Source organism: Anopheles marshallii, chromosome 3 (assembly GCF_943734725.1).
Source record: "Anopheles marshallii chromosome 3, idAnoMarsDA_429_01, whole genome shotgun sequence".
NCBI lineage: Eukaryota > Metazoa > Arthropoda > Insecta > Diptera > Culicidae > Anopheles > Anopheles marshallii.
Window position 1 is genome coordinate 27,701,776 of NC_071327.1, and position 24,774 is coordinate 27,726,549.

Below are 24,774 nucleotides of genomic sequence, written 5' to 3' on the forward strand. Positions count from 1 at the left end.
ATTAGCAGGGCTGGCCTTGCGTCTCCCAGTGTAGTTGACGGCAAATCCTGCAAGTGTGTAAAAGAACTTATCAATGTATTGTAATAACGTCCGTTATTGCACGGAAGACTTAGCTCGTTAACAGTGTGAGCGGCCGCTATATAATAGCGCCGCTCCTCCCCTCTCGCTGATATCTCGAAGCTCACACGTCGCGATGTGTCTTCCTTTCGCGTCACATTGGCTGTCCAGCGTAGCTCCAGTGGCTCCACCTCCCCGTTCAGGTTCAGTTGAGAAGCCAGTCCGGCTTCCACGAGAGTGATGGAGGATCCTTCGTCGAGGAACGCGAAGGTGTCGATGCTGAGTCCGTTTTGATGAACCGTAACTGGCACGATACGGAAGAACACTTGTTGTCTCTCGTGGTGATGTGCGTGGTGTTGAACGGCTTCACTTGTCGGCTTCCGCTCACCGTGTAGCAGCGTATGATGTCGCTCCTTGCAGCCTTGAATTCGACATGTAAATCGTGAACGACATGGTTTAGATCCATGCCGGTTGAGACACGTTGAACAAAGTTGCAGTTTCGCCACAATTTCCAGTCGTTCCTTCAGGTTCATTCTCTTGAACTTCTCACAAAACTTGACTCCATGTCCTTGGGTGGCGCAAACTAAACATTCCACGACGGATATTTGCGAACTGCACGTTACCTCCTTTGACGGTTCCGCTTCGGCAGCATGCACGTGAAGAGATGAAAACTTTCTTCGATCGACTTTTGGTGGAACGTATACCGACACTTTACACACTTCGTTTATTAACGTTTCCATAAAGGCTCCGAATTCCTTTAAGGTGGGTTCTTCGAACTGCTCCTGGTATCGAGACCATTCTAAAAGTCGGGAAGCGGGCAGTTTTTCCTCCAAATCCTCCAATAATACTGGATTGTTGAAGTGGCTATGCATGTTGTTCATCCGCAAATGATTGCATAGGTTTTGCACTTCTAATCCGAACGTGACCAGATCATTTAATTTTTCCGCTTTCGGTGCCTCCATTTTCTTCACCTTCTCTATTAGCTGTCTCACTAAGACCGATGGTTTTCCGAAAAGTTTTTCCAGTGTCTTTATAATGAGTGGCGCGGCGTTTGGTAGCATTAGCTTGGACTCTACTGCATCTCGAGCTGCACCCCTTAAACACTCCACCAAACGTATGGTGTTTTCCCCGTCAGTAAATCCACAGGCAGTGGTTGCTTCTCGGTAACAATTCAAAAAAATCGGCCATTCCTTCGGGCTTCCTGAGAAGTATGGCAGCTTTTTCGGCCATAGCTTGCGCGCTTCTTTGTGTGCTGCGTTCGGTACATGCATTTCGACTGGCGTCGATGTTCTTTGCTGTGGTGAGCATTGCGGAATGGGACGTTTCACGCTTGAATCCACTTGACGACACATCACTGGGTCATTTTGTTGCTCCTGCTGTTTCACCCACTCCGTTGTTCTGTCACCATTACTAGCCGCCGAATACACCGACAGGCTTTCCAATTCATCTTGTAATGCATTGCGCATCGTTTCATGCTGTAATTCCATTTCCGCCATTTTCGCGCTAGTTTCCGCCAGCAAGATCTGCTTCTTAAGCGCTTGCTCCTTTTCCAAACGTTTTAACGCTACTTGCGCCGATAAGCGAGAGGTAGAGCTTAGACCGGACTTAGAAAGTGGTTTCGGTGGGAACTCGCTCCTTGCACTGGTTTCCCGTAGAGGCTTAGTTGGCGCTTCTTGCTTCTTACCAAACGCTGCCAAGGATCCTGTCTCCTTTTTTGCAGGATCGCGGCGCTGGCTGGAGCTTTCACCGATCGCCATCGCTTTTTCACTCTTCGGACGTCGCGTCTTTATCGCGGTTCCCACACCCTTTTCCTTGCACGTGTCGCACAACCAGAAAGCTTCGGTAATGCTTTCTTCTACCCCGGCACAGCTAAAGTGACACCACTTATTGCATTCTTGGCACTGCACCATATCGTCCGTGTCGTTTGGTAAATCGCACTTCACGCAATCGCACTTGACCGTCGGCATTTTCTTTACACGTATTACTTTACGATTGATCACTTTTAAGCGAACGTTTTTTAAAGAATGTTGCAACGTCGCAACTAAATAGCTTTTATGCGCGAATTTATTTTAAAGACTTTTATTTAGCAATAATAACGTTTATAACCACTGTAGGGCTGTAGGTGGTGTAGGCTTTAAAAAACGTCTTCTTTCGCGGCGATTACTTTTGCTACTACCTCAGTAATATTTCGTCAACCAGCTGATCGGGCGCCGGTTGTCCCTGAACCTTATGACCTGGGTTGCCCTTTTCTCTGATTCGTTCGCCCCGCGTCCATTTGTTGCTTCGCTCCCACGCAGTTGTTATCTCTTTCCACTCAGGAGTGGCCAGCGCCATCTAGCGATCGGTAGCACGACTCTTTGCATATCGATCGCACATCAAGATCGAATCGACCACCAGATGACAGCTGGTAAACAACAACCGAAGCTTTCTGAATTGTGCCAACAATATTTCAACATATTGTTTTATCAAGATAATATTATATCGATAAAATATATCTCTCTTCAGTTGCCATTGCGCTACCGCGCAATGTTCTGCTGCTGTTTAAATGTCCATTAATATTAATAAGACTTCGCGAAGGGCAGCAAATTACAAACAGATTAATAATCATTGCGATGGAAGGCATTGTAATCCCATCATAAATTATTAAGTATCACTCGCATTTCATCATAATTAAAAAATAAATTTTCTACAATCGTTTAAAAGTGTAACGTGCGTTGAAATTAAATTGTATTTTAGACGTCAAATCAATAAAAAGCATCAAAAAAAAACTTTGACCAGATTAGTGTCGGTGATGTGAAGAACTTAACTATCTAGCTGGGTGTTTGCTAACTTATTATTGCTTGAGACCGTCATTTTCACGGAGAAAAGTTGTACAAACTTGTACATTTTATGTGTTTTTACCTACACTCAATATCCACATTCTCCTCAGTATTGATAAGATTGATATTTTTAGATAAGTGTGGGTAGACAGTTGTCTTTTTATTGCGCTCTTGCAAATAGTGACAATAAAACTGATCATATCATGTGGTGGCCACATGAAAGAGTGTCCAATTTTCACCCTTTGATCGTTGTATTGATAACGTGTGATAGACACTGCGACACATCATCAATGCCATCGAGACTCGGCAGTGCTTAAAACATATATTTCATAAATCATGCAAAACATCAAAAAAGAAACAACCTCGAGTGTCTCACAACACATAAATCATGCTTGCTGACACGTTTATTTATTATCTTCCCACCCATAACATGTTTGGTCATCAACTTTATAATAAAAATGGTGCAAAAATATGTTTAAAAAATCAAAGTATATGTGCACCAGCATTAAGCGTAATGGCCGCTGGAACTGATATTGTAGAGTATGAACAGCAATTCATATACCATACTTTACCGGCACATCGTTTGTCAAATGAAGAAGTGCTACATTTTAAAATGAAAAAGCTACCATTTTCTCATGAAACGGAAAGAGTATTGGATTTATCGATTGAAGAACAACGCTTCAGTGGACATCGGTTTGCAGTCATACTTTTTCCCTGTTGCGGACAAATATCACACACTCTCAATATAGGGGCATAGTCTTTTTTTTCTTTTCGCTGTCAATGCTGAAACACCAATATTTGGACAAATCACATGCGAACCGATATTCGGTGTCGTTCCGTTTTGGAATTCCTTTTTCCCTAAGACATGAAACTTTCTGTGAGCTGTTTGAGTTTTCGTTTGCGTGTGTGCTTTTAACTCTTTCCTTTTTTGGATCCGTGTGATATGTTCACCTCAAATTGTCGATCAGATTGCCGTGATATAGATACCGATGCCAATGCTAAGCTGCTTTCAGATCATATCTGTTTGATGATGATGATGATGATGATGCCCTCGGTAATGAGATGACTTTATGTTTTTTTTTTACATCAGTAAAGCTCGTTTGTGATCCACTTTGATGTATGAAAGCATTTTTGGAAACGACAGAGTTTCTCGTTGGATTTGTTGAAGAAACTTTGGTGACGTGTTTAGAAAATATGATAAATTGGAAAATATATCGCAATCTTACAGTTTGTATATTAAAAAAAATAAATAAATTGATAAATATTCATCGATAAGAATAAATTTATACTGCAATTTAGAAAAGTTATAGGAAGTCTTGAACTACTCTTCACTTATGATTTTCTTCCTCATTAGCTAACCTTAATACCTTCACATACCTTTTAAGGTAATGTCAATCATTTCAAAGTTATATATATACCATCCAAACACGTCAAACTGAAATCCCATCCTTTGGGAAGATTTGTACAACAAAAAACAACATCTCCAATATCGATATTCAGCAGATTTTCGAACGGTTCAGCATGGTTTAGCTATTGTGTTAACGATCAAAACGAAGCTTCAGATTCGCTCTGGATAGCACGAATATTGCTTGATTGAATCCAGTTTTAAGTGTGTTTCGTGAGTTTTGCAAGCAAAATATCCCGCCCTTCGTCACCCTGCGGACCATTCTTCCCCATGCTGAAGTTAGAATGATCCCTCGATTGGTTACCGTTTATTTTACTTTTTTTCGAAACCGGGGTTGGATTTGCTCCTCTTACAAGCAATATCCGGGGGACGCATGGGTTGTTTCTAGCAGAGCACAGATGGGTCCCGCTGCTTTCCTCTCTTTCCATTGGACGGCGCCCTCGAATGTCGTAAAATCCCACCGGAAGTCGTGTGCCCGTCGCGCTCTGATGGGAGATTTCGCATTTGGACATTCAGAAGAAGCTGTCCTGTGTTGGTGGAATCCAACAGCACGGCACATGTGCACGGTGTTACTGTCAGTGCCCCGGTTACGGTGCCATTCCATTCCGGGCAGTCCATTTTGTAAGTGACAGTGCAAACCGTACGGACGCGCATACTGGACGCCAATTTCTAGCCTCTGGGAGGGATTTAAATTAGAAAACGATTTTTCCGATCGATGGATTGGTTTCGGTTCTGGTACCTGTAGCGTATCGTACAGTTTTAGCCTGTCCCGTCATGTGTCGAGTGTTGCGTGACTGGGCGATGTTTGGAACGTCAGCATTCAAACGAGTGCCTGTGTCGTTAGACCGAGGCAATTGAGGTTCGATCGGGGTTAATGGAATATTCATAAGGTGTAGCACTCGTTTTGAATTATTTACCGATTTTACTTGGGTTGACTCTGTCGATAGCATTCAATCGCGGGTGGAATAGGAATGATTAGAAAGAAACGTTTGTATGGATATACCGTTTTGCCATCGAATGATACGTTAGCCAATTATACAAAAACGTGCTTTGATTTATGGTACAAAGGTCCCAGGACAGCATGAAAAATTATCCATCCCATGTAAATTTAATTTAATCAAATAGTTTGTTTGTGTTTGTTTGTATATGAACAGTTATATTTATTTTCTTTTTTAAAGTTCATTCGTGAAATAATATACTGCTGTAATTGGCATAATATTACCTAGTTTGTGCATGTCATCACTAATATGCATATCCATTTCTTTTTCGCATCTTAACACGGGAACGGTTTGATAATTACTCCAGATATCATCCAAGCAGTATTTATTTATGACGCAAAATATCTTGTTGGTAATTTTTATTTTCTTTACTCAACTTCTAGATCAACTTCCTTTTGTTTTAGAAGAACTTCTAGGCCGTTCTTGCTTGTAACTAAAGGTAGCTTAATCTAAGATACAATTCACATTCGCAAAGGTCACCTTATCCCGGGAGTACTCGGCATTCTTGGTCAATTATATGTAGAAAAAATAAAAATTTAGCTAATTTATAACGCTTACTTCTACTTTCCATTTTTTAAATAAGTATTCATCCTTTACTTTGCTGTGTTTCCCGAATTAAAATATCACTTTACGCTTCTGGTGAAATAAATGGAGGCGCATGGTGGTTTACCATTGTTTGGGTTTATGCATTCCAGGAATGTTTTAATTGATTGAAAAATAATAAAATCAATTTACGAACAATTTCAATACGTTCGCAATATAATGCAGATGAAAGGGCTGCACATCTCTGATACTTATACAACCGCAATCATAGCAGTATGTAAGCTTGAAACAATTCCTATTAGTACAATTGCAGCACGTATGTCCGCTGTGACACAGCCGAACAAGCGTTCGTTACAAAGATGAACGAAAGCAGAGCAGAACCTCGTCACTTCAACAGGTTCTCGGGAACTCATGCTTTCGCCGAAAAAATAGAGCACCTTAAAGCTGTGTGGTTCATCACTTCCAGATGAAAGATGATATCCACGTTCTGGTCGTTCATTCGTTTTTCGTACAGAACGATTGATCAATATTGAGTATGTATGTATTGTCAGGCCACTATCCACCGGAGTAGAAGTTTATCAAGGAAGCTTCCTTTTTTTTCTACCCGTTAAAGCTTATGAATTCATTCAACTTTGCCACTTCGTTCAGTTAGTTAGACAGCCTAAATTGCGGAAGTGAAACCAGCGTGCCAGGATAAAATGGCAAGTTTATTCGGCTGCTGCGCCTCTGGATGGGTTGTTTTCGTTCGCGAGCTAGCAGAACTACGCTCGCAGGACACGATAAAGAACCTGACTTTTTCCTTTTCTTTATGACTCTCGGTCCCTTTTGCCACGTTTTCTCAAACCAAATTTGGCATCGCTTTTTTTTCCTGGCATTTTCAATTACTTTGCCTTAGACTGCTGAAGATTAAATTCTTCTCATCATGTTTGTTTGTTTATTCAGGGTAGATTTCGGCCCGTGGCGTTCGTCCGTTTGGAAGGGAGGAAAATCTTGTGGCGAAGTGGAATGACATACGACAGTCAACTGGGAACACGAAACTTGCTAGTAAAAGATCTCGACCGCGGGAAGGAAAGAAAGTTACTTCATTTTGGTTTCCTTTTGGTTTTGTTTTTGTTTCGCATTCTAACCTGAAAGAAATCAGCGAAACTGTTCTAGTGCGGGGATCTGTCAGCTGAATGAAAACAGGCGAATAAAAGCTGTTTCGTCCCAAAAACAAAATCTGTGCATAAGAAATATAATCCGTATCCTTATTACACTCGCGTCGAACCAACCGGCAGTGAAACAAAACGGAACAACACTAAAGATGTTATAAGTATTTTGGGCTGTTGTTTTTAGTATAACTCGTCGGTTAGGTAATGCAAACAAGTTGGGGAGAATAAAGGCACGGTAAAAAAGCACTGTGGCCGGAAGGTTTGTTCTTCTTTCGGTGACCAATCTTAACTCTTTGATCAACATTCCGAATAGTTCGGAAAAAATATGTTTGCTATTTGGGGTTTGCATTATTCATGGAGATTATCTAGAAAAGAAAAATAAAAATAAGCCTTTTTATCTACGGGAGCGCTTGTTGTGCATATATGTGCCACAAGTATGCTTTTTTTCGGCAAAGTTCGATAGAGGCGTATTTGTTTGATTTAAAATGTCTTTTAAAATGTCATTTTTTTTTGGTTGAAAACATAATTTGGTGTGTTCGAACAAAATTTGAACAAATGCAATGAATAAATAATAATAATTAATTAGCCTCCTTAAAGCAACCGGAACAGCGGCAATTTTACCCATTTATCTGGAAGTGGAGAGCATTTAGCCGCATACCACATGTGACTAATGGTAACGACATCAAAGACTGGCTAATTAACAATTTCAAGAACGCTTAAAGCTTCGCAGCACATTTAACTGCCAATCCATTTTAATTCATCGCCGTTTATACTGCTAGCTGGAAAATGTGGAAAGGATTAATTTAATTAACAAAGTAACGAGAAGGTATCGTGTCAGAATGTAACGTTTCACTGTGTGACAAATCCTCTTTATCATCCCCTCCGATACATGTGGCTCGGAACAAACAGAGAGTACCAAGAACTTGGTATGCGCTCGGTTGTTACAGTACATGGCTTCCAATGGAATAAAAAAAAGTGATCCTTTTCCTGTCCAACCGATGATTAAAAGGCTTGAAATGCAATACCTGGGTGTGTATTTGATGTGCAAATTACACCTCCAAATGGAGGCTCTCCGCCTTCCGGTGGGAAGTGTACCGTTTGAAAACACATCCGCACATCAAAACGTTCTCGCTTTTGTATGTTTTCCCGTGCAGAGTTTCATGGTTTTTATGCTCTTAAATAATACAGCGGTAATCTTTGTTTTTTTATTTTACTATCGTGAAAATTATACCCAAGACAAAACCCCCCCATTACATTTATTTGATTAGTAACCATGCATTTCTCTTTGTCATTTTATCATCTAATGGTTATGTGAGTTAGTGGACCCGAGTGAAAATTTTCCAGTACATTGTTACTGGCTCAGTGTCCTGGCTTAATGTTTCACGTATAAAAAACAAACTTTTTCAATTCTATTCGACTCACAGGAGGGCTGCTAATGGTAAATATATTCATGCCATAACTTGAAGGGAAAACTTTGCCAAGCCAATAACTCTCTTTGTTCGCGAAGAACGTCTCCGGTTTTGTTGTTGCTTTTTTTCCGTTTGGAAAGGCTCCCGCTGGTTATCAAACGAGGTGTAAAGTTCCTATCAGCTAAGTTACATAACATAACTTAAAAAATGTATTTATTATTACTTATTTCCTTCCGTTATCAACACGTTTTAAAATTAACTCTACTTCTTTTCTTCTATTGTTACAGCAGAAGTGAGAGCCTTCGGGAAAAGGAACCAAACATGCCTTCGTTAGGAATATCGTGCGTGCGCTATTTGGTGTTTTTCTTCAATTTCCTGTTCGCGGTAAGTTTTCCTATGAGGACAACGAAACATGAAATAGACAGCGTTCATTCAACGCAACGGTTCAAACTGATAGGACTTCACCCAATTTCCCACTGTGCTATGATTTGAAGGGTGAAGTAAATTATTACTGATTCGATTTGAAAGTACTCCGGGAGTCGCGTAACTTTCTAGTTCTGAAACCACGAAACCGTTGCATTTGAGGTTTGGGAAAATGCCTCACGAAACCTGTTCCATTCCTTGCTGTTGCTAACTTTTGCCATCAAAGTTATACATGGAGCAGCAGCTTAGCGAGTTGGTGCAGTATACGAATGGTTGCCTATGGCGCAACCACTCACCACGAGTCATTAAAATACGCGACAGCTAAGCAACTTCGACTGTGCACACCTCACTGAGACAGAGAGAAGATTCATTATGTACGACGACTGGTTGGTACAGAACCGTGCCATCGTCACGGTCTGCTGTAGTGGGTTGCACCGCATCCGGGTATATGATTAAAATCAATTACCCTAATGGAAGGTAAACGAGAAGTGCAACCAAATCAGCTTCTCAATATTCGATGGTGATATTCGGTTCCTCCCCACCGTGGCTCGAGGCTTGAACACCAGTGTAGGCAACCTCGTACAGCAGGAAGCAAAGTTTTGGGCAATAACCGTTTGTTTGATGCAGTGGTGTAGGTTGTGTTTTCAATTCGCATTTGGTTTTTATGGACTTTGAATTTGCTTAATTAAATTAATTATATGTATCCATCGTAAACTTACTGAACACCATGTAGTACGGTTATTTTATCCAATTACCAAAAATTGAGAGTTACTTATAGACAAATAATTCTTTAGGTTCAGTAATATCTATGCTTTTTTTTCGTGAAAATCTCAGTATTTTTTTAAAAAATTTTAACATAAAAGTATAATTTGGTTAAATATTGTTGAAAACTAAGTTACTTTATCCATAATATGAGTATTCAGCAATGCTGAAGGAACTCATTTTTGTGTGTTCCAACAAGAAAATTCCTCATGAAAATTCTACTTTCTTCACGTTGATTAAAAATTTTCCTGCTTCCGTTCAATTTGGTGCAGCTGCTGTGCATGACCTTCAGGGAAAACAGGTACTTCATGTAATGTTTTGGTTTTTCTGTAACGAAAAAATAAATGAGGCTAAACCATTGGATCAGAACGGTTCCAATATACCTTTTCGTTATCAGACTTCTTTCGATTGAAGCAACAACAAAAAAACCTGAAGCCTTGACCTTACCGAAAGATGGTGCAAAGTGGTGAACGTATCTGTAAAACGATTTGCCTAATTCTAAATTCCATTTCGGAAGGCGGTGATGGTGGTGTATACCCGACCCAAAACCGGGTTGGGATAAAAAGGAATTGTAAAGTAGGAAATTATTCGCCATATTTCCCATGGAGAATGTGTTGGCTTTCCTGGACCGAGTATTAGCTTGCTAGGCTACCCGGTAATAGCCGGTGCTTAAATGAAATGGACCATGGAACCTATGGGATCGACCAGGGTAGCTTTTCTACTGAATTTTTCTTGTGTATGTGTGTATTTTTTTGCAGTTCAAATCTATACCCAAGAAATGAACGCTGACACGCGGAAAAAAATGTTTCAATTTAGGTTAACATGCTGTTCGCATTGAAGAACGGAACAATGTATTGTCATTTTTAGCTTGATTGGCGTTCGTTCGATTTGATTTCCCTGGAGATTATTTAAAAAATGAAAGTTGAAATGTAAATAAAGATTATCTTTCTTTCCCTTTCCTGCACGGAAAACTCTACTCCAGAACAGTGAAAATAAAGCCTGCTTAAAAGAGTTTCCCATTGTGCGGAACTTTACTCCATCCGTTGGTCTATTAATTTAAATTATTTACATCTATTCATCCCATAAATCATCCGAATGCCCTCCGCGACGCATATCGGCCACGTTTAATGCCCACGAAAGGTCACATCAGCTCAGCAAAAAAAAAAGTGTCTTAAATCATATGTTTCGGGGGTAAAACATTTGTGTAAACGTTTACCGATGGTTTGTTCTTCGAAGCCCTCTCCCCCAGAACCTACACATGCATGTTCATGAGTTTTTGATTTATGGCTGTGCAAAATTTGCATTACACCCAGTAATAATTTCCCTCCATTCCTGTACACCGACAACTTACTCGGCGTACCACGTCCCTATGTTTATCCCAATCGCGGTACGCAAAGCATAAATCTCCCATCCGGTGGAACAGCCCCCAAAAACGCTGTGGAGACACATATACGAGCTCTGGTGGTCGAAAGTATTCGGAAGTGTGGGTGAAAGTAATTTAATTAAAATGTTAATATAGCCGGAATAAGTTCGTGTGTATGTGGCGTTGGTTTCTGACGTGTCTAACAGACAGAGCGTTGAATTTCGTACAGTTAGCGTGAGCGAGTGTATGAGATGGGTTCTCTATCGAGTGGATATATCAAGCGATCCCAGCGGCAATTGAGCTGGGCGGTAATATCTATCGATAGCAGATCTTGTTTCCGTTTCACTGTCATATATTTGTTATTCAATCAGCTTTGTTTATCATGACATGAAGAGGATAAATGTGAAGTTTCAGGAATGTGTGTAGCGTGTTTTAGATCTATTTATTAAATTATGCTGGTTTGTGTGAACAATGTGCTGCCATTTTATTTACTTTAATGGAATTTTGTTTTGTAATTTAGATGTATATAAGATGATTGTTGTGTAGCTTATTATGGGCGTTGGGAATTGAAATAAGAGACGTTTGCGTATTAAGTTTTAAATTACCTTGCAGCTGCAGTATGGAATACAGAAGAAAACATAAAATATGTACAGCATGTCCTCACATACTTTCTCGTACTGAAATGGAATTATGACATGAGTGACACTTCCCACACCGAAACTAGATCGAACTTGTTTTAAATCTCTACTCCACCTTCTCCTAGCTCAGCTCCTCGTTCAAAACACATCCATTTGTACCACGCCAAGTTACAACGAATGGTCAATTTAATAACAAAAAAGAAAACGGGGAACATACATTCGTATGCAAATGCTAGCTTCGCTCCGGTGCAGATGGATCAGGGGAGGGGCGCTTGTGACAAGTGCAAAATTAGATTACTCAAATCAGTCAATCTATTTGCCGTCAGTGTGCGGCCACCGATATGCTAATGCTATGCACTCGAATCCGGGGGCTGAACCCGTTGTTGGGCGGACAAAGAATTTGCCACAGCTACCCGTTGTGACACACCGGAGTTTGACGTCGGAGTCGTCCGAGATGAAGATCGGGGCTCTCGTAGACGGAGAGCTCCAGGGAGTTAATTGAGCGTTACCTTTCCTGGTGTGGAATGTAAAGGAAGAGGAACCGTGAAGTGGGCGGACAGTGCATCGTTGCAGCCACATGAAGACTGCATGAGTGTTACACTAAATTGCTGGTGATGAGACCTAATGATGAGCTAAAGTGAGAAGAACAATTATGCAGTATGGTAGATGGGAAGTTTAAAATAGTTTAAACGGTTGGTATTATATCAGATTAGAGGCCTGCATTGCTTAAAGTTTTTTTTTATGTTGTAGTTCACCAAGAGCAGTCGGACATATTTTTGAATGTAACACCATAACTACCAAGCGTTTTTCGTTGATGGTAACTTTACAAACAATTTTAAAGACCTGGATTATGCAGTAATACGTTTTTGAGTTCATACTACAGAAAAGATTGTAAAAGTAATGCATTAGCTATGGTGGAATGGGAAATTAAAAAATTATGCAAAGGAAATGAAGCGTTTCAGTCAAAATTACTGGTCCGGTAGTTCTAGTGTTAATACGCAGAATAAAATGATTAAACTATGCTCAGATCATCTTGCTTGGTAGTAATATTTAATGTTTGAAACTCGTGTAATTTATTTAACTAAATTACTATCACTGCTTGAAACTGTCTTCTTTATTTCTTCTTTTTTTTAACATATTTGTTTTGTTAATATGTTAATACGTTTACTACACGATCCAATTAGCGAGATCAGACTCCAGATCAGATCCAGAATACAATTTGTTTTAAGGTTTAGTAGCCAGGAATATTTGGTCAAAAGTTCAAATCAATTCAACACTGGTATCCATTAATCCAATTTTTTATATCAAATATCCGTTTGCAGTCTGTGATAAATGAGAATAAACCAGATGCGACACTCTACGTTCAGTGTTTTAAGTTCACGAGTTCCATCCTTGAATGCTATCTTTAACTTCGAAATAAGCTCTGGACAGATGGCTCTACTAGACAACGACGAACCACTAGTACATAAAAAAATATCACAACATCATAAAAATTCCACAGCACAACCCTTGTTGTTTTCTTACACATTCAATAGACGCTCCCTGCGATACACAGTGCTATTGGTAAGAACGAACACGGTGCATTCAGAACTGTTACCAAAGCTTCCAAAAAACCAGAAACTCATGACGGTTATCTTACTTTGACATTATCTATGCTTCAATCGTGTAATGCTTGTTCAACTTTGTGCCTATTTTTTTTGTTGTTGGCCATAGATAGACATCGTCTGTTGCCGTCACAATTGTTATCTACCGTTTGCTGCCTGTTTCGTGTTGACAGAACCAGTCCAATAACTTCATCAATTGCGCTGTTCGTCCGGACACGCGTACAGTAGCGGGCATTTGGGTGAACAATAGAAAGTGAACCGAAGAGATAATGATGTGGAAAATTAGAACGATTGATCGATTAACACAACCAGTCTTTTTAGTTTATTAAATCATATTATTTACTCATCTTCACAATGTTATATTTAGTTTCAAAACCTCAGTTTTCTTTTTTAAAGTATTTTTTGTTCAGTGCATCGCATTCCTCCTGTTCCCTTTTTCAATAGCATTGCCATCAGCAGTTTTAGTATTGGCTGAAGAAAAGGTTGGAAAAATCTTCAGCGACACCCCCCGGTCGGGTAGATCGATTTCCATCCATCGCTACCATCCGTTGGCAGACAGCTGATCATTTTCTCATTATAAAGTATTGATTAATTGTGGCGAGTAAATTAGTTTTTCCCCGTCAGCCGATCAGCGGGTGGCTGTTCTCTCGAGAGTACTCGCTCTGGAATGGTTTCGATATTATTTGTTTCGTTTGCACTTTAGCGCGAGTTGTGTCGTACTTTGTCAGGTCCTCGGTGACAGATTGTTGTAAAAAGTATGAAATGTATTTCCTATTAAAGTACGAAACGCTTCAAACTCTTACAAAAGTGTGTAGTGCCGGTGGGATATCGTGTATCTCATTCAACCTGGAACAACCTCACATTACGACACCGTTTGAAAGGTCGTTGAGGTTAAGGGTACGGTGATATTTGCGAGCCTCCAGAGTACAATGAGTGCGACAACGCCATCCAGTAACGGAACACCTGGATGCTGCGACACCTTAGCTGTGACACATTGTGAACTTCACGCTAAAACATCCACTTTGCCCTCGGCCACATTTTAATCCTCCTGTACGAAGAACTGCAATAAGCCACACCAAATGGCTCCACTTCTTCCTCCCCAAACTCCACCTGGTGGTGTAGTAGACAATGATTTAATCCGGATGCATACAGGATAAAATCAGTTCCCTCAGCCATGGGCGAACATTGGAAAGGGCGAGGGAGAGAGAGAGAGAAAGTGTGGATGCCTAATGTGGTGTGCAGAATGTGATAGTTTTGCATCGGATCCAGCCACATGTGATGTGGACCGGTTGTTCCAGTCCATAAAACACCCATCCTTGGCTTCGTGTAGTACTTCCGGATTGAAAGTACTTAACCTTAATGCGCTGTCTTAGCTGCATTTACTTGGTGTTAGTTATGTGGAAGGTGCTGGATTTCTTTTTGAACACCCTCACATCGTTGAAGGTGATATGTAACAGTAATGTATAGATTAAAATGATGGTTCGTTGCAAATGATAGGAGATTCATTAATTTTCATCTATGGAATATTAACTTACTTGAAGTTTACCAACCATACAGAGAGTTTTTAATCTTTATATCTCATCATCTTTGTACTCTAAACAAATACAATAATCGGACCATGAAAAACTCAAAATGTGTAAGCTGATGGATAAATGCACGCATTTATAAATAAAAAGGATATAATACATAAATAAATTAAAACATAAAAACGGCACATCGGTAACAATGAAATGTAAATAAGAAAATGATGTTGAAAAACGCATAAGCAAATCGATAACTTCATAAGTAAACGAACAAATAACTAATTAAATGATACTTAAAATGAGATTACAATAGAGCATAAAAAACAACACCTGGAAAAGTACAAAAATATATCGGAAAAGGTAAAAAATAGCGTTCAGCCATAATAAATAAATCTAGAACACGAACAAAATGCAAAAAAATATTGTAAAAATGTAGTATTTTGTATTTAAAAAAAAACAATTTGATCAGAAATCTATTTACTATGTATTGCTAACTGCAATCTTTTTAATGAAGGTTTTTTGAATCTGCACTCAAATGATGCAACAAATTCTTCACATGGAAAACCTGTCGTCGGAAAACTCCCACAAGACTTGTAGCTTCCATTAACCTTACGCAGGGGATGAATTAAAGGTGGGGGCGTCGTATTTTCATGTTGATTAATGCATGTCTCGGAAGTGGCATAAAGATAACCTTGAAGCTAGAACTCCTTTGTGAACTTCTACGTTTGTAGTAACGCTTCTGCAGTTAACCTTGATACGTCTTCTAAGAGCATCATTACTTTCTTCCCTGGCCCAAACAACAGCGGAAGTCGTAACTTGCTACCCTTTTTGGTGAGTGGTGGTGGTTAAAAATTTGGTACTTTTTGTGCACGCCGTAATAAAATTTACTTTCGGTACATAAGAACCAGAACAGGTGTAAATGGAAATTTATGATGTTTTGTCGGAAGATTTACATAGGATGGGACGACCAAGGAGAGCACATGTTTGCTTTTATTAGAACCGGTCCGGAGAGAGACATTGAACCGGGTTGTGAGTGGTCTCTTGAGTTTCAATTTTTACTCCATCCCGGGAGGTTGTGTGTGTGCGCCATTTCCGTAATTATGATTTAATGCTTCATTTCGTAGCCATGTCTGCCAAACAAGGAATATATTTGTGCAATATGGTTGGGAGGAAGATTTTTTAGACCAATATTCTTGTTTGTTCGCGATGTGATGATCGTGCGTTTGCGGGATAGAGGGAATGATCATTGCAAACTATTACTCGGAGCGCAAACATCATTCATAGAGCTCATAGAGGCACGTTTCATTATGTGACTTTACGTTAGCGTTGTGGATGCACGATATTTCCACATATTTCCACGTACGAAGGATGTGTAACGAGTACAAATTCATTTGGTGGTCCAACAGCTCACTTATCGATTTGCAATTAATTTCACGGTCTCTGAGCCCTTTGCCATGATGTTTGTCCGGCCATATAACGCCCATCAGGTTGATTGATTTTTCCCCGTTTATGTACTCACCGAGCACCGTTTCTGATCCGTTTTCCAATTTTCTTCCGCAGATCACCGGCCTGGTCGTCATTATTACGGGAGCCATCATCCAATCGAATTATTACCATTACTCGAACTTTGTCGGTAAATATTTGCAATAATTGTTTCTCGCTTTGTGGCGCTTCTGTGCCCAGCGGCAACCAATTCCGTGACGGTATACCGGGTGATGTTGCATGTTTGCTTTTTTGTTGTGCTATTTTTAGGTGATAATTTCTGGACCGCCCCGATCGTACTTATCGTAATCGGGTCCATCATCTTCGTGGTGGCATGCTTCGGTTGTTGCGGTGCGGCCAAGGAAAGTCCTTGCATGATCATCACGGTAAGGTGAAACGTGCTTCGCAAAAAGCATGTCGTGTGTAAACGTGAAGTAGTTTATCATTGTTCGCTTTCCCTTTGTACGCTTTCAGTTTTCGATCTTTTTGGCGTTGGTGTTCCTGGCCGAAATCGGTATCGGCATTGCCGGGTACTACAAGCACGAAGAGCTCAGCGGTATACTGGAGAAGGGCTTCAACAAGACCCTCGATAGCTACGCCACCGACAAGGGTGCCCAGGAAGCGTGGAATCTCGTACAGTCGGAGATGGTTTGCTGCGGCATTAAGGGGCCGGAAGACTGGGAACCGATCTATAAGAACGATACTGTACCGAGGGCTTGCTGCCACCGGATGCCGATCGGGGTGAACAAGTGCACCAGGGAGTACGCCTCGACGGAAGGATGCTTCTCGAAGCTGTCGAACTATCTGGGCTCGAAATCGCTCATTCTCGCTGGCATTGGCATCGGATTGGCCATTGTACAGGTAAGTGATGCGTGTAGGGGGAGGGATAATCCCGCCATCGAGATGGAATGGAAAGTGGCAAACTAGTTGATTTAAATCAATTACTACTAAAAGACGCTCAATCAAAGAGCGTGTTTAAAATCCTTTCTCTCATGTTTAATTATTTGAATCGCATTAAATTCAATTCAAACTTCTACCAGGACTATGTTGATATTTCTACCATTCTCACTTCTGCCAATCCATCCATTCTCATCCTCTGTTTAAAGTTTGTTGGAAAGTTAAAATCAACACAGCAATGTTTGTTCAAAACCGAAGCTTCTTTGGCTATTGTATAACTTTACCCAAGTGGCTGGTAAATTTTTCAGATGATCCTAAAATCTAGGGAAATGGAATGATGAACCATACTATTATTGAATTTAAAACTTTTCCTATCGTAAATCTGTGATCGTCTTTACGCTCATGCAAAAACACCGAGCTGGAAATCAGCGTTGGAGGTTTGAAAGAATTTGTTGAAGCGAACATGGAGTCAGTTATACAATCTAAGCAATTCAGCCCGTCTTTTTTGTATGTGTTGTTTGCTATACTCTGAGGCTCTCTCAGTTGGTGGAATCTTTTGAGTGAAAATTCCCGGATTTTCCAGGAGAAAAAATGCTACCACGGGCATAAGGAAAGATTGATGCTCCATTCTTCACACATTCTCGAAAACCCGGGAAAATCAGGGACCGTGTGGATGCTAATGAATGAATTGCGCATATTCTGAAGCAGTAGAGAAGATTCCTGCATGAAACTGGAGGAAAAAGGAGACTAAATGTTAATATAACGAATAAATGGGTAGCTCTTGGTTCTAATTCAACCGTTTCATTGTTTTTATAGCTGATTGCTGTCTTGCTTGCCTGCTGCCTGTATGGGTCATTCCGCCGCCAGTACGAGACTGTCTAAATTGAAGAAAGAACACCTGCAATACATTACCCAACAACACCCATCTGGTCCGTTTTGAATACCGCAAGGAGATAAACGAAAGGCATGATGGTAAAAATTCCAACACCATCATCAACATCATCATATATTACTCTCACGCGATATGGGAGGAATCTGTTTATCTACCGATTGTGAGACCGAAATCAAAATAGAGGAAGAAATCATGTTCGCGCCTAGTACATATTGCAGCACCGGATTAATGATCAATCATTTTTAACTTCAAATATTCCTGCGAGTGATGGACTGACCATGCGCAACCGCAACTCGTACTGTAATGTTCTAGAAAACCCCAATTAGAGTTTACCGTAAAAGTTGTAGATCATGAAAGGCAGCGTTGTAGCATCTTAATACCTCCAATACACTATCACTTGTCGCTCGTCCCACCTCTCCCAACCAGCCAACAAATTTCGAATGGGAACAAATGGAAAAATCAATAATTTTGCTCTAAATAATATCGACACGGTGTAGTGTGCTGCGGTGCAGTTGTTTTTACAAAAGAAAACAAAACAATTAGAAAAACCTCAACCTTACGGGGAGGGCAATAGAGGAGATTAGGAATATTATCAAAATATTATGAAAATCCAAATCCCCTTTAAACTGTTACGTGCCATGCACGAAGAAAACTTGTCCATAGAAGCAACAGCCAGCAGTTCATCAAATGCTAACCGATATAATCATTACTAAGTAACGCATGAAGGGGGAATATTGCGAGGCATTAGAAAGAAGGATAGTTATAGCTCTTTGAAATGATACATTATCTGCACATCGTGATCGTATGCGAGACCAATAGCAAAGGAAAAAAGGTTAGGTCGAAGAACAGATTAATCGTACTGCGAAATTCGCAATTTACTTTTGCTTTAGATGGTCTAGAAATTCCGGAACAACATCCTGCTGCATGAATCTTATATTTGTGCCAATATACTGCTTATTGCCAAATATGGTCGTAGAACACCCTAACCCCAGTTAAAAATACGGTCGAGACACATCCAAACTTTGCAATCATAAGAGTGTTGGGTGGACCCAATTGAAATTGAAAACATTTCTTTTTTCGTAGCTTGTTTGTGTAGAATTTGAGCTACAGATTTCGGGAAATAGAAAATCGAAAAACATTCATAATATTATTCATTCATATGTTTACTTGTGCTGGCTTCTACCGCTGGCTAAGATGGATGGGTGGCGTATCGATGCAATTTAAAAGCTAAGCTAAATTTACAGCAAAGAATTGCACAGAATTGAAATGGAAGCGATGGAAACGCACGATTTGAAAGTAATTTACACATAGTAGAGAGTGTCGATTGTTGCTGGTGCGAATAAGAATAATACAATTTAGGTCCCACACTTACTGCACACGGACACACGTTTTGCATTCATTTGCACGATCTTATACCACACGAAGAATCTCACACGTTTGCTCATATACAGAGAGAAAAAGGAAAAGAAAGAAAAACAGATTATGTTTGTAATACTGGGTAATACAAAAAAAATCCGCCCATGCTAGGTGAAAGGATTACAGTAGCTGGATTTACAAATCAAACGTGTAATTATTTTATTTGTCCATTGAGAACGCGTATGCTCAAAAGATTGGCCACCAACACCGCAAACGAAGTGCAATGAGAGAAGGGTGTATGAAGAGATGATCACACACGTATAAATGAAACTATTTACAACGCTGCTCAAACCGTATTAAACATAATTAAACATAATGGTTTCCGTTACCGCCATTCGATTGCTTGGTATAGTATTCGTTTTTTAGTTTGCGAAACACATGATTCCATTTTATTTGAACAGTACACATCACGAGTGCGTTTTGCACTCTGAAAACAGGGGAAAACGTTTAAAAATTTAAAATGGTACACATAATCGTAGATTGGAATAAAAATGGTTCTTGTTTTACTACTTTATGCGCTGATCAATAATGCATTCCTTTTTCAGTGTGTTGCATCAATGTAAGCCAGTAGAGAGTACAGTACAGAGCAACTGTGTTGATATTTTTATAAATGTATTTTACTGATTAAATGCTAGAAATCACCTACAATAAAAAGGTATAGGCCCGTACATGGCGAAACGGAGATGTATATAGATTTGTTTTGCTTTGGAAAGAATGAGTGTAGTTTTGAACCATTTAAACGGTGAGTTTCGTTATTATTTAATTATCATGCCCCTTGTTCTAGGGATTGGCGTCGGCAAGATGGTTGGATGCAGATGCTTCGTTGGAAACTAAAATGGGTCGTTAATCAATAGTCATTATCAGTGTAACCATTGAATACTCTGAAAAAAGAGCACCAGAAAAGTCCATGAGTAGGAGATTTCATTTTTTGCTTGGCACATGCAAGTAACCGATTTTTTAAAATATTTAATTTACATCTACTGTCAAAGCGTTTGGTCATGAAATGTCCCTTAGTGCAAAGGTGTGAGTTTAGCTGTCAATTCGATTTGTAAACAAATGGAGTTTTATTTGGAATCGCATTGGTGAACTACATTGCAAAACGTTTTAATTGTGAAATGTGCAATATTTTTTAATCTGATTTATCTGAAATACTCAATACTGCCGTTTTGAAACCTTGGGAAAAGACACACAAATGGAAAACTTCACAGCGGTGGAAAAACTAGAGCCAGAGCAAGCAAAAGGTGTTCGTTCGGGTGGTTTAGTGGTACGTAGAGACAAAGGTGAGGATGATATCGTTTTCAAGCAACCCCAAGTATCCTTGCTGGGACTGGACAAGCTAGCAGCAGCTAGACGTGCACAGCAGAAAAAGGCCAGCAAACTCTCGTTCTATGGCCATGACGCAGACGATGGAGATGAAGGTGATGAAAGGGCATCGGAAAGCAGAAAAAAGGATCATTATTCGTCACGAAAGCATCGTGATAAGGAGGAAAGGCGCGATAGGGAAAGCAGCGAACAGCGTAAAAGAAGCAAACGGGAGGAAGATGACTACCATCGTTCACGAAAGTATCGTGAGCGAGCTGTTGAAACTCCTTCTTACAGCGGTGGAGTTAGTGACGTTGCTCGTCAGAAGTTGTCTAGCAAGGAAAAGGCCGAGTATGACGCGTACCGGAAGAAGGGTAGTCTGTACGCTACTTCGAAGGGTGACGATCGGAGACGCGAGAAATATCGCACACCGAGCGTACGATCCGGATCGGAATCAAGGAGAAGGTATGTTGTGTCTTTCCTTTCTATTATAACTTCTATTAACAAATAATTTTGCTTTTTATCCCAATAGCACTTTCTCGAGGTACGAACCGAGCACGCCAAGAAGTAGACATCGTTCAAAACAACCGTCCAGCTCCAACTGGACAGACGATGAGGATGAAGATGGAGCACCGCCCGGGCCACGCTCATCGTGGGACTTTCCCACACCGAAACCGTTCGCCGGATCCGAGTTTACTGAAGCCGATCGTGAACAGTGGAGAGAAGAACAGCTACGGCTCGATCGGGAATGGTACGGCAGTGATGACGAACGGCAGATGAACGAATTTTCCGAACTCAACTCACAGTACCTGCAGCAGCGTGAGCAGCAGCAACAATCGCGTAACAATCGGCGCATTTCCGCCCAACAGCGCCAGATAAACAAAGACAACGAACTGTGGGAAAAGAATCGACTGCTCACGTCCGGTGTGGTAATGTCGGTCAATGTAAACGAAGACTTCGACGAGGAAGCTTTGGAGCGGGTTCATTTGCTAGTACACCACACAGTGCCACCGTTTCTGGATGGGAGAATTGTATTCACGAAACAACCGGAACCGGTAGTCCCGGTGCGAGAACCGACGAGCGATATGGCAATTAATGCGCGTAAAGGAAGTGCGCTAGTGCGTACGTACCGTGAGTTGAAGGAACGCAAACGGGCACAAGCTAAACATTGGCAGCTGGGCGGTACTAAGCTTGGTAATATTATGGGCGTAGCGAAGGATAAGGACGAGCAAGATCCGGCTGAAGGTGATGATGAATCGTACGACTCGCGAAAGGATCAAAAGTACGCAGATCACATCGCTGGTGAGAAGAATGAGTTTGGACCGCGACGAAAGACTATTCAACTGCAGCGTAGATCGCTACCGGTGTTTGCCGTGCGGCAAGATCTGTTGAACATTATACGCGAGAATTCGATCATCATTATTGTGGGAGAAACGGGCAGTGGTAAGACGACCCAGTTGACGCAGTATCTTCACGAGGATGGTTATAGTAAGCACGGCATGATTGGATGTACCCAGCCGCGTCGTGTCGCGGCCATGTCCGTGGCCAAGCGTGTTTCGGACGAGATGGACTGTTCACTCGGGCAGGAGGTGGGCTATGCGATTCGATTCGAGGATTGCACATCGGAGAAAACGGTCATCAAGTACATGACGGATGGTATATTGCTGCGTGAAAGTTTGCGCGACAAGGAACTGGATGGGTACAGTGTGATAATCATGGATGAAGCGCACGAGCGTTCCCTGTCGACGGATGTGTTGTTTGGGTTGTTGCGCGAGATCGTTGCGAGGCGACGTGATCTGAAGCTAATCGTCACATCCGCCACTATGGATGCCGGAAAGTTTTCCAACTTTTTCGGCAACGTACCGACGTTCACCATACCGGGTCGTACGTTCCCGGTGGATGTGTTCTATGGGAAGAACGTTTGCGAGGACTATGTAGATGGGGCGGTAAAGCAGGTGCTACAGATTCATCTCCAACCGGCCGAAGGTGACATTCTGGTGTTTATGCCCGGTCAGGAAGATATCGAGGTGACGTGTGAGGTGCTGGCGGAACGTCTGGGTGAGATCGACAATGCTCCGGCACTGTCCATTCTGCCGATCTACTCACAGCTTCCGTCCGACCTGCAAGCAAAGATCTTTCACCGTTCGTCGGACGGTACGCGCAAGTGTGTCGTGGCAACTAACATCGCTGAGACGTCGCTTACCGTCGATGGTATATCGTACGTGATCGATTCGGGGTACTGTAAGCTGAAAGTGTACAATCCACGCATCGGTATGGATGCGCTGCAGATTTATCCCATTTCCCAAGCCAACGCTAACCAACGTTCGGGACGTGCTGGACGTACCGGGCCTGGCCAGGCGTTCCGATTGTACACCGAGCGACAGTACAAGGACGAGCTGTTGCATCTGACCGTACCGGAAATTCAGCGTACCAATTTGGCCAATACGGTACTGTTGCTAAAATCACTCGGTGTGAGCGATTTGCTGCAGTTCCACTTTATGGATCCACCTCCGCAGGATAACATTCTCAACTCGCTTTATCAGCTGTGGATTTTGGGCGCTCTGGATCACACAGGAGCACTCACACCCCTCGGACGTCAGATGGCGGAGTTCCCGCTCGATCCACCCCAGTGCCAGATGTTGATTGTGGCCAATGAGATGGGTTGTAGTGAGGAGATTTTAATCATTGGTGAGTTTTTTCCATTAGGGAGAATGATCTTTTCGTGGAGTATTATATTAATTTTATTTTTGTTCTGATTTCAGTATCCATGCTGTCGGTGCCATCAATTTTCTATCGGCCAAAGGGTCGTGAGGAGGAGGCGGACAGTGTTAGAGAGAAATTCCAGGTGCCCGAATCGGACCATCTCACGTACCTGAATGTATACCAGCAGTGGAAAATGAACAAGTAAGAGTCAATTCCGATCCCTAACTCGTCCAGAGTATTTTAATCGATATATCATCAAATTCCTTTTAAGATATTCTGGATCCTGGTGTAATGAACACTTCATTCACGTGAAGGCAATGCGGAAGGTGCGTGAAGTCCGTCAACAGCTGAAGGACATCTACAGTCAACAACAGCGCCTTACACTGAAATCTTGCGGCACCGATTGGGATGTGGTGCGCAAGTGCATCTGTTCCGCTTACTTCTACCAAGCCGCCCGTCTCAAGGGCATTGGAGAGTATGTAAACCTTCGTACGGGTATGCCCTGCCATCTGCACCCCACGTCCGCACTGTATGGGCTTGGCACTACGCCTGACTATGTCGTGTACCATGAGCTGATAATGACGGCGAAAGAGTACATGCAGTGTGCAACGGCCGTCGACGGTTACTGGCTGGCCGAGCTTGGACCAATGTTCTTCTCCGTTAAGGAAACGGGCAAGAGTGGCCGGGACAAGCGACGCCAGGCGGTCGAGCATCAGAACGCGATGGAGGTACAGATGCGGGAAGCTCAGCAGCAGATCGAGCAACGCAAGCAGGATGAGGAAAAGCACAAGTTTACCATCAAGCAGGAAATTGTGACTCCGGGAGCAACACCTCGTCGTACCCCGGCCAGAATAGGGTTATAGATAAAGCGAAGTTCAAAGTTTGTTTCATTAGAACAATTAGAATGGAGCTCGATCATTTGAAAGCATTAAAAAAATATTTCGTATAAGCTATTTTTTTTAGAGAAACTGTTTCCATTGAAGACATATTTAATGATATTTATTAAATAACAGCAAGCAATCGGATGCGTGTAACCGCTTACTAAAGTGGGTGTCCACGTATAGCAGGTATTATGCTATTTTATCACTTTTATTACAGAAATACTCAAAAATACGATATCCAACAGTCGCCATTTCCTGCGGTGTTTCAAAGGTGAGCGTTTCAAACACGGATGAAATATTTCAATATTATGCACAGTGGAGTGCCTTCGATGCTATTCTGCAAAATAATTCTTGCTGAGGTTTTCGTTACTTTTAAGTTGCACAACATGTTTTACCAGGTTTATGATGTCCATCGCGAAGATACGTAAAAATGGTTTATAATTTTATTTTTGTTCATATTTTTAAAAACAAATTAAATGCCATTGGCATGACCGAGAGACACGCAT

The 24,774-nt window shown here is 41.4% G+C and overlaps 2 protein-coding genes across 2 annotated transcripts; both read left to right on the forward strand.

Moving 5' to 3' along the window:
* The first annotated feature begins 8,703 nt into the window (after positions 1–8,703).
* LOC128711418 (CD63 antigen) lies at positions 8,704–17,956 on the forward strand. Its single transcript, XM_053806290.1, has 5 exons — positions 8,704–8,766; positions 16,256–16,328; positions 16,448–16,563; positions 16,652–17,038; positions 17,891–17,956. The coding sequence occupies exons 1-5, from the start codon at positions 8,704–8,706 to the stop codon at positions 17,954–17,956; spliced, it is 705 nt and encodes a 234-aa protein (XP_053662265.1).
* A 2,618-nt stretch (positions 17,957–20,574) lies between these two features.
* LOC128713920 (pre-mRNA-splicing factor ATP-dependent RNA helicase PRP16) lies at positions 20,575–24,250 on the forward strand. The gene is made up of 4 exons (XM_053808792.1): positions 20,575–21,149; positions 21,217–23,372; positions 23,447–23,588; positions 23,659–24,250. The coding sequence occupies exons 1-4, from the start codon at positions 20,575–20,577 to the stop codon at positions 24,248–24,250; spliced, it is 3,465 nt and encodes a 1,154-aa protein (XP_053664767.1).
* The last annotated feature ends 524 nt before the right edge of the window (positions 24,251–24,774 follow it).